The sequence below is a fragment of the Amyelois transitella genome, chromosome Z (genome assembly GCF_032362555.1).
Source record: "Amyelois transitella isolate CPQ chromosome Z, ilAmyTran1.1, whole genome shotgun sequence".
In the NCBI taxonomy this organism is placed as follows: Eukaryota; Metazoa; Arthropoda; class Insecta; order Lepidoptera; family Pyralidae; genus Amyelois; species Amyelois transitella.
Window position 1 is genome coordinate 3,760,227 of NC_083535.1, and position 17,384 is coordinate 3,777,610.

General features: G+C 33.0%; 1 protein-coding gene across 2 annotated transcripts in view; it reads right to left on the reverse strand.

Moving 5' to 3' along the window:
• LOC106130527 (high affinity cAMP-specific 3',5'-cyclic phosphodiesterase 7A) overlaps positions 1 to 17,384 on the reverse strand; it is a 99,835-nt gene that overhangs the window by 70,463 nt on the left and 11,988 nt on the right. For both annotated transcript variants that reach the window (XM_013329379.2, XM_013329380.2), the window contains exons 3-4: positions 4,859 to 5,040; positions 3,649 to 3,712 (exon numbers count right to left, since the gene is read on the reverse strand). In XM_013329379.2, the coding sequence (XP_013184833.1) occupies positions 3,649 to 3,712; positions 4,859 to 5,040 (246 nt within the window). The remainder of the gene's footprint in view (positions 1 to 3,648; positions 3,713 to 4,858; positions 5,041 to 17,384) is intronic.

Consider the following 17,384-nt stretch of genomic DNA (forward strand, 5'->3'; position numbering starts at 1 on the left):
AATAATTTTATACAATTATTTTGAAAGTCAAAGATTATCTTGTTCAAAATAAAATAATTCACCATCTTTATTACAATAAACACGTGAACAGCAGACTCAGTTGTGCTTTCATTGTCGGTAGAACAACAGGTGTTACTGAGAAATTAAAGGGTGTATTGTGTACATCAAAAACAGAATTGTTAAATTAAGTTCGTGTACGGTTAATTATATACATTACTAGCTGGTGCCCGCGAATTCATATTTTTATATTATTAATTTTTATAACTTTATATTTTATTACCTATATATTATTGCAAAGATTCATGAAAATCCATAGGTATAGTAGTAGCATTCGTGAAAGAGTAATAAACACACATCGTTACAAACTGACGTCTTTGCTCAGGCTTAAATATATAGTACAATATTTAAGTTCAACTATTGTACTATAGAACCTGTAAGTTTAATCCAAACCCATCCAGAAGATATTGCGTACAATAGTTACATAGTACATACAATAAAAACTTTCGCATTTATAATAATAGTATGACTATGATTAGTATGATGTTCTTTTAATGAACAATTCATTCTAACATTAACTCCTTCATCAATTGGCGCCGTGTATTAAAATTTATTTGCTTAAGTGACTTATGGAAATATACAAACTGTATTTAGATTCCTTGGAAAAGGTAATAGAGAACCCGAAACAAATATGCGGAAATAACCGAAATTCCCATGGGGATGGGAAATAAACGACATTAGACATTTTAAGCGGACGGAATCACGGGCACAAACAGTTGTTAGATAAAATCATAGAATTCTTATGGAAACTTAATTGATTATATAACACGTTCATTTAAATATTTAAATAACAATTCTGAAGTTCTGCCTACCGCCTGGAAAGATAGCTCTAGATTTGTTCAGTTTAATGATATAATCAATGATCAAATCCCGGTCAGGGCATGATGAGAAAAGAACTTTTTCTGATGGGCCTGGACAAATAAAATATAGTATCGTTGAGTAAGTATCTCGTAACACAAGTCTCCAACTTACTTCGAGGCTAAATCAAGCTATGTAATTTGTCCCGTTTATATTTATTTATTTATTAAAACTAACCAAGCTTATGTTATTAGAGTATTTTCTTAATAATTGTCAGTAGATTTTACTTCGATTGATTGGATGACAAGCGAACGAGCCCTGACAATATCTAGGTATATACCAAGGGTAGAAGCAATAATAATGCGACTGAATAAATTTACACTTTAAAGCACCCAAGCCAATTTTCCTAGCTGAATTTAAGACCGTCATACGCTTCATCCAGGGTTGCCAACTCTCTGGGAATCGCGAGATTCTTCGGTTTTTATCGGCTGCCGTAACGCAGCTAAAATAGATAGATTCTATCATCTTTTAACCAACTAAAAAGAAATACATTTTTAAATAAATAGGCTGAGAAAAGAACAGGCGAGATTTAACAAAAAAGGGTTTGACACTTTCATCCAGATTCCAAATTTCACATTGCATTTAGCAACCCTAGTTTCCACCCTGGACAGACAGACATCAAAGTGCATACCTATATCTTTGTTATTAGCCATACGTATGTATCACATACACATGCACTCAAGTATTGGATTGCAAACACTCAGGGTGGATGACTCCTAATCCACTCTGGGCACCTCAGGACTTAATTAAATGGCTTGGAATTTACCCAATTCAATTGCTTATCCAGATATTTATGATATGTTTAACGTCAGATAGTTTTTATATTTATAGATTTAGTTTTATAAAATTAATTATTTTTAAAAATCTTCGTTACCGTTCAATAGTTTATTTTATATTATATATTCTTTATTAATAAACAACAATGTAATTTAATGCAATGTTTACCTGCTACAAAAAATAATGCGGGTATGGACTTAAGATAACCTCATAGATTATTTTTAAAACAAGTCGTTCGCAGCAAACTTAGGCCTCGAGAACACTTTAACAAAATTAAGAATATTTCAAAAACGGGCAACGAGACCTAGCCGATTTCCTTGCCCCACAAAACAAATTCTATTGACAAATCATAAATACCTTTTAAATTTAATCTAAATAAACCAGCGGTTCGTAAGTTATTGCGTCACAAACATTCATACATCTAAAAAAATGGCTCATGTTTATTGGTAGACCTTCGCTTCGCTCGCCCTATCAATGTCAAATCCCTATTACATTAAATGTATCAAAAGCCTGGTCAAATTTGACGCTTTCTTCACTTGGTCACTACTTACGCGTTACGATGTACCCAGTATTAACCTTACTAAAATCAAGGCTGTTAAAATGGCTATAAACTTCGAATTCTTCTTGTAACCGATGAACTAACAACCTGTTGCTATTTCTTAGTCTCAATTTAAACTGAACCGAATCCGTAGAGTCTTGTGACTGCAGATCTGTCTTCCCAGTAAGTGATTAAGATGGGATATCATTATGTGTGCACTTACCTTTCGTGCTAGTTTTGAGGTGCCCAAAACGGTCCACGTTCACCCTTTCGATGATCACTGTACGTTAAAACTTACCTTAGCTCAAAAAAAAAGAATATAAAATCTTCTTTTTATATATAAAACATACGTATGATTTGGAACCCATTGTAACAAATTAGACTATATTGAAATACCAAATAGCAAAATGGAACCAACACTGTTCCTACAGATTTACCTTTAAATATATATTTGATTGAAATAAGAAATTTATATTTAATAGACGGAAAATGTAAATATAACGTTGAATTACTCAACGTCATCATTTTAACTCAAACTAACGATGTGTTGCACCAAATTACTGTAACCGAACGCTAACAGTCTGATCTTCGGTGAAATATATTTTTTTGCATTAAATCGCAAGTAATTAAATATTTATCAATGTATTACAACCATACAATATTTATATTACTAAAACAAGTAGAATCCTGGTATCCTATTAATGTTTTTACTATAAAAAAGTCATATACATAAAAATATAATAAATATTTCGTGTTTATACTGATGCCATCTTGGAATTAAATTTGGAACAATCCAGGGTTACCCGCATAAATGCAGAAAGGTATCAAACAACATGTAACATTCTAACTCCGTATAATAAGGTACTAATTAGCAAAATTATATTTCAACAAACAATTTAGCCAACACACAAACAGCGAGTAATAAAATTTGCAAAATTATTGAAAAGTAATGAAGCCATAATACATGTAAAATTTAAATTACTGTACAGTGTAAGTGTAGTTGAATTTGTATATAAAACAATCAATTCATTTTAGTAGAGGGATTTTTTTACTAATTTAAAAATTTATTGCACAAAAAAAAATGTACAAAAGGCGGGCTTAATGCCGGTAAGGGATTGCATTTAATCATAATATATTTTAAAGAAGAATACTTGTTCAATTTTTTTCTATCTCTCAAAAAAGCAAAAAGGGATAATTTAGAGAAAGAAGGAACCGTTACTTTTGACATGTAAGGAACATAGAATTAAGAAAATTGTTAGGTGCAATGAAATAAAATAATTATACATACATAAATATAAAGTAGGTATACGCCTATATCTTATCAATATTGTGTAAAGTCGGCTCCCAAATAATTATGAAAAAGTTTAAAAGTGTGCAGTGTTTATTAAAAAAAGAAACATTTATAATTAAAACATTACCGCCAGAGACGTTTTCTAAGGCAAATGCATTGAACCTCCATATCACTGACTGACTCAGGATGCACTGCAAAAAAGCAAAACAGTCATTATTACAATTCAATATGGTTATGAAACAAACAAACCTACGTACTAGATATTTAATAAAAACCGCGAAATATGTTAATTCGCCATGCAATATTAAAAATAAAACTCGCGCAGATGAAGGAAAAAGTTGTAAACAATGAAATTGCACATCGAAGCCAATGACCTCCACATGCATCTGGTATAATGGTTAATCGGTCCGGATGAAACAAAGCGTTTGTCGTGTTTACCAGATTCTTGGCCGATTGTCAATGTCCACAACATAGGGAAGAAATCTTAAAACCTCACATAAACAATAACTACGTATATATTTATGTGTGTGTGTGTGTACATAACGCACACAAGAAAAACGAGGTACTTCCTCATATAACTCCGCTATGTCGCAGACATCGGTGACTACGATGCAGTTATTTTTAGACTTTGTTATGTTTTGATAGCGAACCAGCGTAACTGTTTATTTGAGCGAATGATTCGCATTCGCACCCTTTGGCTCTCAAACGTAAACACATAAACTTAATTTTATTAACTTATTAATTTGATTATTATATTTATATCCACGAAACATGAGTATGATGGCGTTAATTCATGTTTCGTGACGCCAATAGCGTGTACTCTACATGTCTGAGTGTAGGAAAAAAATTTATTCCTTAGTTTTGTTAATAAAATTGATTTTATTTGCTGAGCGCGTCCTTGCTTCAACTGCTCGGAACGCATAGCGTTATCCGACAATATGTCACAAGAAAATACCCACAAATAGTACGTGAGGACGCTTCATGAATACAAACAAATGGTATTTAAATTTGTGGCGGAGCGAGGAACAATACACTGCAATATAGTTAAGGACCGTCGGAATGACCATGGCGGGAGTCGACGCGTGACGTATCCATGTTGGCAACACTATCTATATAGCTATAGGAGCATAACAAAAGCAAGATTACGTACAGAATAATTCTCGCTACATTGCAGTTGATATGTAATGTTACCCTCTTCGTTTTAAACTCGCCCCTTTCGATAAAGACTACAAATTATTCTTTTCTCCGCCACGGATGCAACTCGCTATATCAGAACTCGCAGTGAGCTAACAATTGCAAATATAAAATTCATTAAAGACGGTGTGAAAGTTACTCACCTGAACCAAACCATGGTGCAGGTCATCAAGCAAAGCGTTGTTATAGCAGAGCGACCGTGTAAGGAGCCTCTTTCTCCGACGTTTGTGCATTGTCAGGAAGCGGCCTGTGGCGAGATTCTTCTGGGTCATACCAGCTAATTCATCAGACGCGTCGATAGAGAGGCGGTGCTGAAGCGCCTGCCCTGAAGCAAGAGAGAAAATATATACATATATTAAACTAGCGGGACTAACGCCTGGAGGAAGAAAAAAAGGTATACAAGAAACACTTAAAATTGTAGGTTATGTAATATTATTTATGCGGTGAAGTTACTTATTCACATATAAACGTACAGTCGACCTATTGAATGAATTTTGCAGAAATGTATAATACAGACAGTTATGAAGTGACGATGGTTTTTAGATATTGACAAATAAACAGCGTTTCTAACTTTTGCAAGCGTAAAACTCAAATCTTTAAATCTAGATATATTCCCGGTTTTATCCTCAGTTAATATTATAAGTACGTTTATCTACTCGTACATGTTTGACGGAGAGTTTTTTTTCAAATGTTGGGTATTGCTAAATAATTATTATTATTCAGTCTTTATCATATAATCAAAATTTATGCATCATCACCCCAACATTAAGTTCTTTAAAAATTATACTACACAAGTGTTTAACAAATAAAAATTAAAAGCAAAAATCGCGCGAATCTTTTGCGCAATAATTCTATACTGCTAGCAAAAAAATATGTGTTTAAGCTATATTCAGTTATCCATAGTCAAGCACAGTTGATAATATAAAAACAAAAAAAAAAATCAAAATATAAATAATATTAGGCGTGTAATAAAAATCAAGGGACTTGACACAACGATTCCTCGATTACAAATCAGATAGCGATACGAAATGTCTATCAACTATCAGGTACCGAGGCATTATCAAACACTGTTTACTAACGATGATAAAAAGCCTATGAAAGCGTTTACGATGGACGGACGTTATAGAATTTGTAAAAATATATAACCAGAAACAGGCCGGCCAAATGTAGTATAGGAAATATCTTTTCCATAGTCTAGTTAACCGTATGTAAACATCGAAACTGCAGCACGAGAACAAAAGTAGACAATGAATCTTGTCATTGAAAAAAGCAAGTTGGATCTTATTTATACACAGATTTATAATATTTTTTTAAATACCTATAATCTTTTTGCTTTATATAAATGTTTAAAAGCTTTGAATCAAACTCAATCAATGATTGTCAGATTTAAATCAGTCGTTATAAAAAATATAGATGCCAAAAATACGAGTAAGAGAAAGGCTAATAATTTTGTGATTCTTCTTGTAGGTAATGGGCTAGCAACCTGTCACTATTTGAATCTTAATTTCACCTTAAGCCGAACAGCTAATTTGGCCATTCGATCTTTTAAAGATTGTTAGCTCTATCTACCCCGCAAGTGACGCAGACGTGATTATATGTATTTAGTAAAAGCCATAGATTTCGTAGAAAACACCGCATCCATTTGATTAGTAGCCGCGATAACAGACACCAAAACTAGATAGATAGGTACCTACATCGAACTTAATTTCTACACTATATTTTATGATCGTGTGTTATATTAGTTGTAAAAAATAAGTCTATTGGATACGTCAATCAATTTGTATATAAAAATATAATTCGCATTTTGATTTAAGAAATACTATTATCAAATTATAACATAAATTAAAATTTTAATAGAAATCCGTACCTACGTATTAAATTATTACCTAACGGTAAAAAAATACTATATTTTTTTCTGAGATATAGATTCTTTAAAGAGCCAAATAAAAATTAATGTACAATGAAAGTTACCTATATACGGGACAGCTGCATGTAGTGAATGACGTTAAGACTAATGTATTAAGATACATACATTAGTGTTTCACTATATTGAAATACGTGTACATTATACATAACATATAAGTACATTATATATTTTACTAAGCTCTGATTACATGGTCGGGAATTCAATACCCGAACTTTTTCTTTTGACATGGATAATATTATTTATTACAAAATATTATAGTTAATATCGCTTTAACACAAGCGTCGAACTTACTTCAGAGATAATTGCATGTGTGTGATTGGTTCTAATGCATATATTTATGTAAGATATACATCGATAATAACCTTATGTACAATACAAACATAAAAAACATCTTCTCATCCCTTTTTTACAAGTCTACGAAGGCGCATTGAATAATGTCACTTGTGTCTAGTACTTACCTACACAACAATTAATGAGTGGACCCTGTAGAACTGGTTACTATAATTTTACAACATAAAGTGCTTAACATGTCGGTTCGTCGCCAACTGAGAAAGGCCACTAGTCACAATGGCACAGGGAAAAAAGAAATAAACCGTCTTTAATATGCATGTGCTCTTCAGAAACTCATAGTTTATACTTACACATATTTCAAAAACTTTCAATACATTTTGAAATATTGTTAACAAGTTTCCCGTTTCCGATATGTATGTATCTTAGACTACCAAAGTTGGAATATTATACGATCATTTCGATATAACTTTTAGTTTCCGAGAAATTTATAAACATAAATATACTTGTGAAGTTTTGAATTTAGTATTTATTTTGTGTATTAATAACGAAATTTGTTTGGTACAACTCGCAATAGGCCGTTTTTAGATTAATGCTGTTAAATAAAACATTTACATGTATTCACATTATGAATCATTTATTAACATATATATACAAATATATATGTTAATAAATGATATATATATATACAAATATATAACAAGCTTGCATAAGAGAGTTATAAATGAAGATGAAGCGAAGGAAGTATGCAGGGATCGTGGCAAATGGAAATATGTTATCTCTGCCTACCCCTCTTGGAAAAAGGGATGATTTTATGAATGTATATAGCAAATGTAACTAGCTCTCTCACTCTCTTATAGCAGAAGCCTACATCATATCAACTATCTGCATGGCAAATTTCAGCCTGATCGGTCCAGTAGTTTGGGCCGCGCGCTGATAGATCAGTCAGTTAGTCACTTTTGCGATTTGTTCACAAAGATGTGTCGTCTCCTTTCCAAAGTGTTACATCAAAATCATATCTGATTAACTTGAGCCATATTTATCAAACTCCACATTGACAACAAATACTTGTGCAACTAACGATAGTGCATACTCAATTACACATTAAGATAACGCGTTCTCTGCAATATAGGCATAATATTACGTTTTTAAATAAATCTGTAGTGCAAATTGTGCGTATTGAAAATATAAGAGATAATATCAGTGGGCTTCATATAAAGGGAACCCAAAAATGTTATTAGAAAAATGTTAAAACTTGTTCATGTAAAATATCAGTTGAATTACGATGAAATATATTTTTGGGGCCTTGATTCGTACGAAAAGTAGGCAGGTATAGAAATCCTAGATTTTTTAGCTGGAGGAGCCAATTTTATGTGACCATTGATAAAATATATCTTAATTATAATGAGCAGTGATTAAATCTTTACACTTGTCATGACAGAGCATACTTCTTTTGCTTCATCCACATTCATCAATATTTTCATGCCGACCATAACGATCAGAATTTGATCCCTTTGATCAAAGGGCGTCTAAGCCTTCGCCTTCCGAATGTAATATTCACATTACAATCACATCTTTATCGCTTAAATCGCCAACAGTCTTGATAAAGTCACGTTCAGACGTATAACTTTATAATGCAATTAAGATTCAACTAGTAACAGGTTGGTAACCCATCGCCTAAAAGGGGAAAGAGATGGAGTGCTCCTATTCTAAAGTGCCAAGAACCACACGGCACCTAGGCTTCCACTACTGAATGTTAATATCGGAAAATATGCAATAATTCTGCTCAGATATACTAAAAACGCAACGTAAACAAATCAAATATTTAATTACTCTTACCCCCAATAACTTTTAAACGGCTGAAGAGATTTTCATTAAAACACCGATTTATTAATTTACAAATTTAACCCTTTCATTTAATACTTACTCGGGCACATTCACATGGTTTGAATTCCTCCTACAACATCTCCCCCTTACAAATTTAATTACATAGGTTTTCAATCATGTTATTTCTGAGCACAGTTTCTTAGTTAATCCGGCTGAAATTTTAAAACATTCAAACTCATCGTTTTATAATAATTTTTAAAATACGCACATACATAAAATCACGTCTATATCCCTTGCGCGGAATACAGAGTCAACCATCTCGAAAGGACTGAAAGATAACTTAGGATTCTTCTTGTAGGCAATGGACTAGCAATTAGTCACTATTTAAATCAAGATTCCATCATTCAGCGATACAGCTGACCTTTAAATCTTAGAGATTGTTGGCTCTGTCTACCGCGTGGAGGATGCAAACATGTTTATATGCATGTGTGTAATTTTTTTAAGGTTTTTCACATTCTACAGGTATGTCTCAAATTACTGTTAGAACGGGTGAATATAATGTAAACACACACTTATAAATACAAAATTTGCATAATTGTGGGGAAACCTGTCGAACGCCGCATAATCTCTTTTCTGTTTAGCGCCATACATAAAGGTCCAAGAGCAATTAAATAAATGCTCGTAATTCATTTCCGTCTTTAAATCGATCGACTGCTATTCAGAAGGGCGCCTTGTCTATCCTATATAGGATATTGCAACACTTACCTTGATAAAATATTTAATTACTACTTGAAGTAGTTTGTCTATGATTTAATGTTAGGGTCAAGATTAACCATTTAGTTTTCCATCAAATTTAAAAGGCACTTACAACGTCAATTAAGTACTTTATACTATTAAGATATAAGAAGTCAAAAGCATTTAAAGGGTTAGTACGAGTATAAACATTTAGCTTATTCCAAATCCATGTCATTTTCATACATAAAATAAAATTGTATCTGATCGATGTCTGTAGGTAATTAAAAGATATTGACAAAAAAAATCGATATGGGGGATCTATAAGTATAAGACCAGCAGAAGCCAAACACGTGATTTAGAATTTCTGGCTGTCTCTCTGTCTGTCCGAACGTCTGTTTATATGGGAAAACTTTGGGAATTCAGGGGTCAGCTTTTTTAGTAAACTTTTACGGCGCGTGAACCTAGTGACGGGCAATAGCTAGTACATACAAATATTTTAAATGTAAAAGCTAATTCGTTTGTTTGATGCATATTCACGCGTTATATACTGAACCAATATATTCGATTTTTCTAAATAAGAGTTTAAAAACTAAAATTTTTGCGTTGTAAAATTAACGCGGGCAAAGCTAGTCATATATTTTATGAACAAAAACTAATATATTAAACAAAATCTTATTAATATAGGTATTTATTATACTTGAACTTCAAATTGGAACCATATAACTCCATTTGACATTTATTAGTACAATAGAAAATACCCATACCGAATTGCATCCCTCTGAGAAAACCGCAAGCTTGGAATGCCAATATTGTAACTATTATGCAATCTACTTAGCATTTCAAATACGTACATATTAGCAAGTCTTTTACGCTTACCGACAAGCCCTAGTTGTTTGAATTGATTTTTTTTAAGGAAAACAGAAAAATCTATACCTGAAAAAAAGTTTTGTTATCACGATTTTCATAGATGGAAAAAAATATCCTAGGCGAAATGGAATGTAATAAATAGGTAAAAAAACAATGCTTTTTGACATATACCGTTTAAACATAGGCTACAACGAAGGCTTCATTTAATTTTTTGGCAATTCTGCCTGAAGGCCAAAAATCATTATAACTACATTTGTTATCAGACCCAATATGGGAAATGTTTGCTACTACTGCGTCTGTACGTTCAAAAATAGTTTAAAAATAGATTTTTTTTCATCTGGAAATAGCACTCATCCTAGGGTACACACAGAGGCCAAAATAGAATAATTTACTTGGGTTTTCTTAGGCCGCTCTTTGGTCCAGACATCTATATTTTTAGTGTTGCCTCTCGGCTTCGACTTTTGGTTATTTCTGTATTAGTCATTCACTGCATATTCAAACTGTGTTTTGAAAATTTCTAACCTTATTGATAAATCATGGAGAACCTCGTGGGCTATCCACGGAAAATATCATTAATTGATGAGAAATATAGATATCAAAAAATTGTGTTGATCATTATTCAAGAGAAATATTTATCGATTTTATCAATCGGAGGTCGATAAAGAGAATTTAAATAACTTCACCGGGATAACAAAATAAATCAAAGAGTAGCAAGGGACCGCATGTGGTATTTACGAATTTGCAGCAATATTCACGTCCGAGACAGCAGACAAAATGCAAAACAGCCGCCTATCGCCTACGCTAGTTGCCGGTATGATCACGTCTTTCAAACTGTCTGGAGAACAAATGTCTGGCTATATTGCTACTGCAGGGAAAAATTCTGGCTTGATTTCGCTAGGGTTGATAGACAAGTTAATGCATTCGAAATTGAGAATACCAATTTTTATTTCGTGGTAAATACCGACGAAATAGCGCAAAATAGTGAGAAAAATATCAGAAGGCTCCAGGCTCCTGAGATCCAGGCCATGAGTTCTTAAGCTAAATGTCCGGGAGTGCAACTAGAAACGTTCGAGAGAGAACATCCAGAGACATTTTACACAGCTTTACATTGGCCTGGATCTCAAAAGTGTAATATTATAAAATATATAGAATCGTTATGCTAGTCATCCCACAAGTCGCAAACTTATTTTGAGGCTAGCCTATATTACCTAAAGTGTGATTTGATTACCACAGTGGGTACTGATACTGATTTCCTTATGTCAGGTCAGGTATATATAAATATGACTTGTGCAAATTTCCATTAATTCCATTACAATGAAAGTCAGATACAATAAAAGAAAATAACTTAAGCTCCTCAGTATAAGACGGCGTTTTCAAAGAATTTCCAAAAACCTTAACATAAATTATGTTGCCTCATTTTTTTTTATTTAAGTGTATTTAGAATCGTTAATAACTTATTGACATTTCCTCACCGTCGTACTGAGGGTATCAAATTAACTTTTTCATAGGAGCATTTGCAAGAGAATTGCCAATTTTATGAAGTATTTTCTTTTAATCATTACAAAAGACAAGATATGTGTATAAAATGGTCCATGTTTTTTTGATATCTCCGTATTTAGTCTTGAAAAGGGTAGGTTGAAAACCCGTTTGTAGGTTTATTTTAATTATCCTTCAATATCATTTAACATCAGTCCCTCGCTGTGATCGTCACTCATCGTACATTGCCACAGTATATTTTCGTGATAGGCTGGACATACAAGTAATCTCTATAATAAGGATTCTGTTTTTTCATTTTGTAATAATACCTGAACTACATGTTTTTAGATTTTTGTCTATGTACAATGTACATACTTTTTATTAATCTCTGTATATATATCTATTAAAGTAGAGAATATTGTCCTGCCGTGTGGTTCCTGGCACCAATAGAAAAAATAATAGGACCACGATGTTTCCCATGGATGTCGTAAAAGGCGACTTTGGGACTCATCTTTAAAGCGATGGTCTAGTAACCTGTCACTATTTTAACCTCAATTGCAGTTGTTTCTTTTTTTATATTGCGCACTTTTGTTTCATTAATTATTTGCGTTGTTATGAACGCCCGTTGACAACCTTTTAGCACAAATTGCCAGCCGACGCTCTTGCAATATGGATGGCTTCAGGTACCTACTTGATAACTGAATAACTTATATCTTCATAACTCGTGAGCCGTTTGAAGGAGTTCTAACGTTCTTTAAGTGGTGTTTATAGAGTAAACTACTTTGAATAATAAAATACAGAGCAAATAACGGCAACTTATTATAAACGCGGAGGAAGATGTTTGACCTACTTTAAAATGAATTAGATTAGAAAAATTAAATTATAAGAAATAAGAATAGTCTTGCACTTGGCTGCGTTTATTTTTTAATTTTGTGCCTTTTCGCAGCATTTTGAAATAATCCCTTTCAGCGCTTCTCTTCCTGAAACCTCCATGACAAATAACATCTACTACGTCTATTGATTATAGTTATTTTTTGATGAGTATAACTATGACAAGTTAAATATTTTTTGTGATTCATTGTTCCCGCCCTTTAATACAAAAAGTAATAACCAGAAATATCAGGAAGAAAAGGTGTACTGTTTAAAGCGTAAAAGCATGAGCCCTGCACACAATATGAAACTCAATTATTTTGCATAATCGGTAAAGACAGAATTACATTATTTTTATATCTTTGCAAAAGAGTACTCAGAAAACAACTAAGCATAGGCAATTGGTCGAAGACTATTTAGTTAACAAATTCAAATTACTTCGTTAGTGATGTGGCAAACACACGGATTAAAATACACTTCAGGGTAATAAAATATTCAACGCGGGAACCTTTGCAATCGTGCATATCCCAAGATGGCGTCTGGATTGCATCTCCAACGTTGCAGTCCCATAGGAGATTGAGCAAGACGAGTGTAGCAAGGAGGCTTCTGAGTAAATGCATTTGCAATGCTCACAAACGTTCTTTGTATAGTGTCGCCTCGGCTTTATAGGTAGGTTAAAATAATTTATAAATTGAAAAATAAGAATCTCGGCTTTTAGAACATGTAAGTATGTATCGATATTAAAACGCACATTACATCATACAAAAGTATGATAATCTTCAGAAACTACGGAAAAAATATAAAGTCGTTTTGAAAAGGAGAGGTGATTTTACTATTAATTAAGGTCTGACATCTGAGGATGCAGGGTCGATTGTATTGGCACCTGAGTGAGGAATAGAGTAAAAATTTTTATATAAACTCAATGGCGTTTGTCAAAAGAGACATTTGAAATTCAGCAGTCAAAAAATTTGAATTTCAGTAGTCACAAAATTTGAATTTCAGCAGTCAAAAGAGAAATTTGAATTTTAGTAGTTGCGCAGCAAAGTGCCTAATTGCCACCTGTTGCTCCGATACACAGATTCAAGAGCGAAAGGTGTTATTAAAAGTATTTATAACGTCACGGCACGGAATAAAAACAATAGATATCGTTTTCTATATTTTTTAATTTACTATTTTCTACCAAAACACGTTCCAGTTTGTGTAAAAACAAAGCTTAAAACATTTTTCGAGACACAATACATTTTTCTAGACAAACTTGAGGTTGATCAAATCGGTGAAAGGTCAGATCAAAAGCACCCTTAAAGCGAGCTTGTTTGAAAAGATTGACGCAAAAGAAGTACGATTACCTATGCAGGGATCGTTGTGAGAATAAATATGTGACATCTGAATTCCTAACCGGGAAAGAGGCGTGATCATGTCATTTGTGAATATTATATTTATATGTATCCCTAAGACTCCATGCTCCGCGAAGCGTTATCTAAGGATGAGAGAATGAAAATATACTTATAGAACAATAAACAATGCTAATTATAGTAACTTTATACTGTATGTCTAACGAACCGATTAAGTAATCAATGACTTAGAAACTAACCAAGGATACAGTCGCAATACTATTGAAACGGATCAAAGTAGAGAAAATGGGACTGAATATTTCAAACACTAAGTACTAACTGTATTATTGCTAGTCAGAGCGGGGAGGAAATTGTCATAAGCGGACCCTGAGGTCCAAAGCATAACAATTTTCATACACAGACCACAGCGCATAAAAACGAGTACTAGTGTACCTACTGTACTTGACTATAAATATATATGTATTGTATATATATCAATAGGAAGCAGATAAAACTATAATGATAATTTGTAAACAACAATCTATATGTAGCAAATGAATTGCAAATTAGATGTTTTACAAAAGAGCTTCTAGTTTTAATATTGTTTACAATGCTCGAGATTTTTTTTTAAATGTAACCGATGCGTCCTTTTCAACTTCAACGTCGCAAATAACACTGACAAATGTGTACCTACAACATCGCAACCAAATTTTTTCCTACTCGTATAAAGGTACGGTACTTCATCGGGTTGGGAAATCAGCTTAGTTAAAACTTTAGATACGAAAGTGATAGTCATTTGAACGTTGAACGTTAAACTTTAACAGGCATGTCTAGCAAGTTTCCGACAACGGAGATGTTGGGTAGCTTATTGCTAGATTGATTTTAAGGATCTGCGCGAGAAGAAGGATTCATAATGTTTTATCTTCGCTACCATACCGTTACCCTTGAGTTCATACTTTCTTAAATTTTGAAATTATACGTTACTTTTGATACCATCATTTCCTTACATTTATCCTTCGATAGTGTACCTTCCCTTATATTTTCCAGGGTATCAATCCAGGATAAACGTAAGGAAGTGATGATGACGATAATGGTTTCTAAATAAAGAGTTCGCAAATTGCAAGTCTGACGTCTTTTAAATAAATCGATTCTCTTCAAATATTAATCACCGTTCGTTTAATGGCCTAGACCATGGCGTGACAGACATCACAATTCGGGCAATTTCTACTACGATTTTACCTTATGGAAAATATTCTACTCACCATTGATAGTAAGGTCTACAGCCAAGGATATTTCATTACAAAATTACACATGACCAAATTTGTAATACCTTATCAAAATATATGTATCTAAATCATAGAGAGATAAAATTAAAAATATTACATATTCCGATTTCTTTGATATTCATTTAATATATATCTAAACATAGTTCGCAACACAGCTTTGGTGAAAAGAATTAATAAATCTAAGAGGCTGTATTCACATTTTTGTCGCTCCCCCTACACTCAAGTAAAGCTGTAGATATCTCTACCGTTATAAAGTTAATTTTTTCGATTTTCATTATAAAGTCCATCATCATCATCAGAATACGTTTGCATTTACCGGTGTCGCTTTAGAGACAGGGTTCCACAATCCAACCTAGCCTATTACTGATATTAATCGTTTGTTCCCTTAATGAATGTAAAATTTGGACGTAGGTATACCTACATCGATGAAATCTCTAAATCGGGAGGATGCGGGATCTGTACGTCTGAGTAATATTATCAATCCTGTGGTTATATACCACACCGCAACGGACTAACCACGTGCCTATCATCCTGTCTGTCTCTCTGTCCATCTATTTTGAGATGAACCAGATTTGCAGATTCAGTATTGAAATATTTCATTACTAGGAATTTTGAAATCAAATTAATTTGTTAGCTTCTTCGCATTACGGGGTGAAGTAACTCAATTTTATAGAGGAAAGGTTTATTTAAATGTAAAACTATTATGTAATTTCTTAAATAATTTATTTGTTCACCCATTATAAAATTAAGAAATGAATCATTTCTACTTACGTTACAAAGCAGAGCCTTAAAATAGAAATCACGGGTTTAAAATTGCATTTTACATTTGATTGCTACGCCTACATTGTATGAATCAACATTACGAATATAATAAAAATGACACTTTTAACCAGATTTTCATTTCAGTCTTAATTTGAAGACATAAACTTTATTTTAAGACTGTCGCTAGATATATTTGGCAGAGATTAGGCTAGAAGAGAACATAAACCTTTAAAATCATAAACATTCACATAATCTGACAGACATAAGGTTGAAACTATAATGCATATAAATGTCATCTTGATTGCCAACTTGCATAAAGATACTTAACACTCATTTATGACACTTGACACAAACACATCACCAGCATATAAAACGGAATCATCTTCCACTAGTCACTGAAAATATGAAGCAGTCAAATACGGCCATTTCATATTCGCTCAAGTTACAAATATTTTTTTGGTTTTTAACTATTTTAACACATAAACAAGAGCCCACGAAACGCCCATGAGTGAGTTTCCATCTTTATGCGATCAGAAATCACGTGAAAAAGTAACCTACTCAAATACTTTACTTTGATAATTGCATATTTTTAAGGCTCTAGGAAGTTACAAATAAGGAAATACATTCACCCATAACACTCTTCGGCGCAGCCCCATACAAAAGATACACGGGAAAAAGTAATATTGTCCTAGCAGCAGATGAGTCACCTATGGCACGAGTTGAAAACTGCTCTGAAAGTTCTGACAAAAACGAGGATACAGAGTTTTTAACATTCTGTAGCCGTGTTGACAACGAAAAAAAACAAGAACGCTTTATGTATAACAAATTCAGTTGGTTCTATCTTTAACATGCACTGTTGCATGCTAAGTCGCTGATGAAAGTGTTACCGTTTATGATTGTTCTTATCCTACTAATATCACTAATGCGAAATTTTGTAAGTAAGTTTGTTACCCTTTCACGCAAAATATACTGTACTGATTTTATTCAGTTTAGTATAATAGTCGTAGTATAAAAGAAATTCCCACAGGTAGGGAAATACACGTGATGTTCGTTTTTCGCGGGCGGAGCCACAGGCGTTCTCTTGTTTATTTATATTAAGTGTTTATTCTATGGCATCATTACTTTATGTTGCTGATGCGAGTTCTATTGTGAGCCCTCAGGTCTGAAAATTCACGCTCGGAAAATCGCGATCTTGCTCTGGCAAGGCCTTGTTTCACTTTTTTATTTCCCATGAATTTCATGTGTTTTTCATATCACGTCTCTTAATTTTTAAGCAGTGCAGTAATTAAAACATGATGTT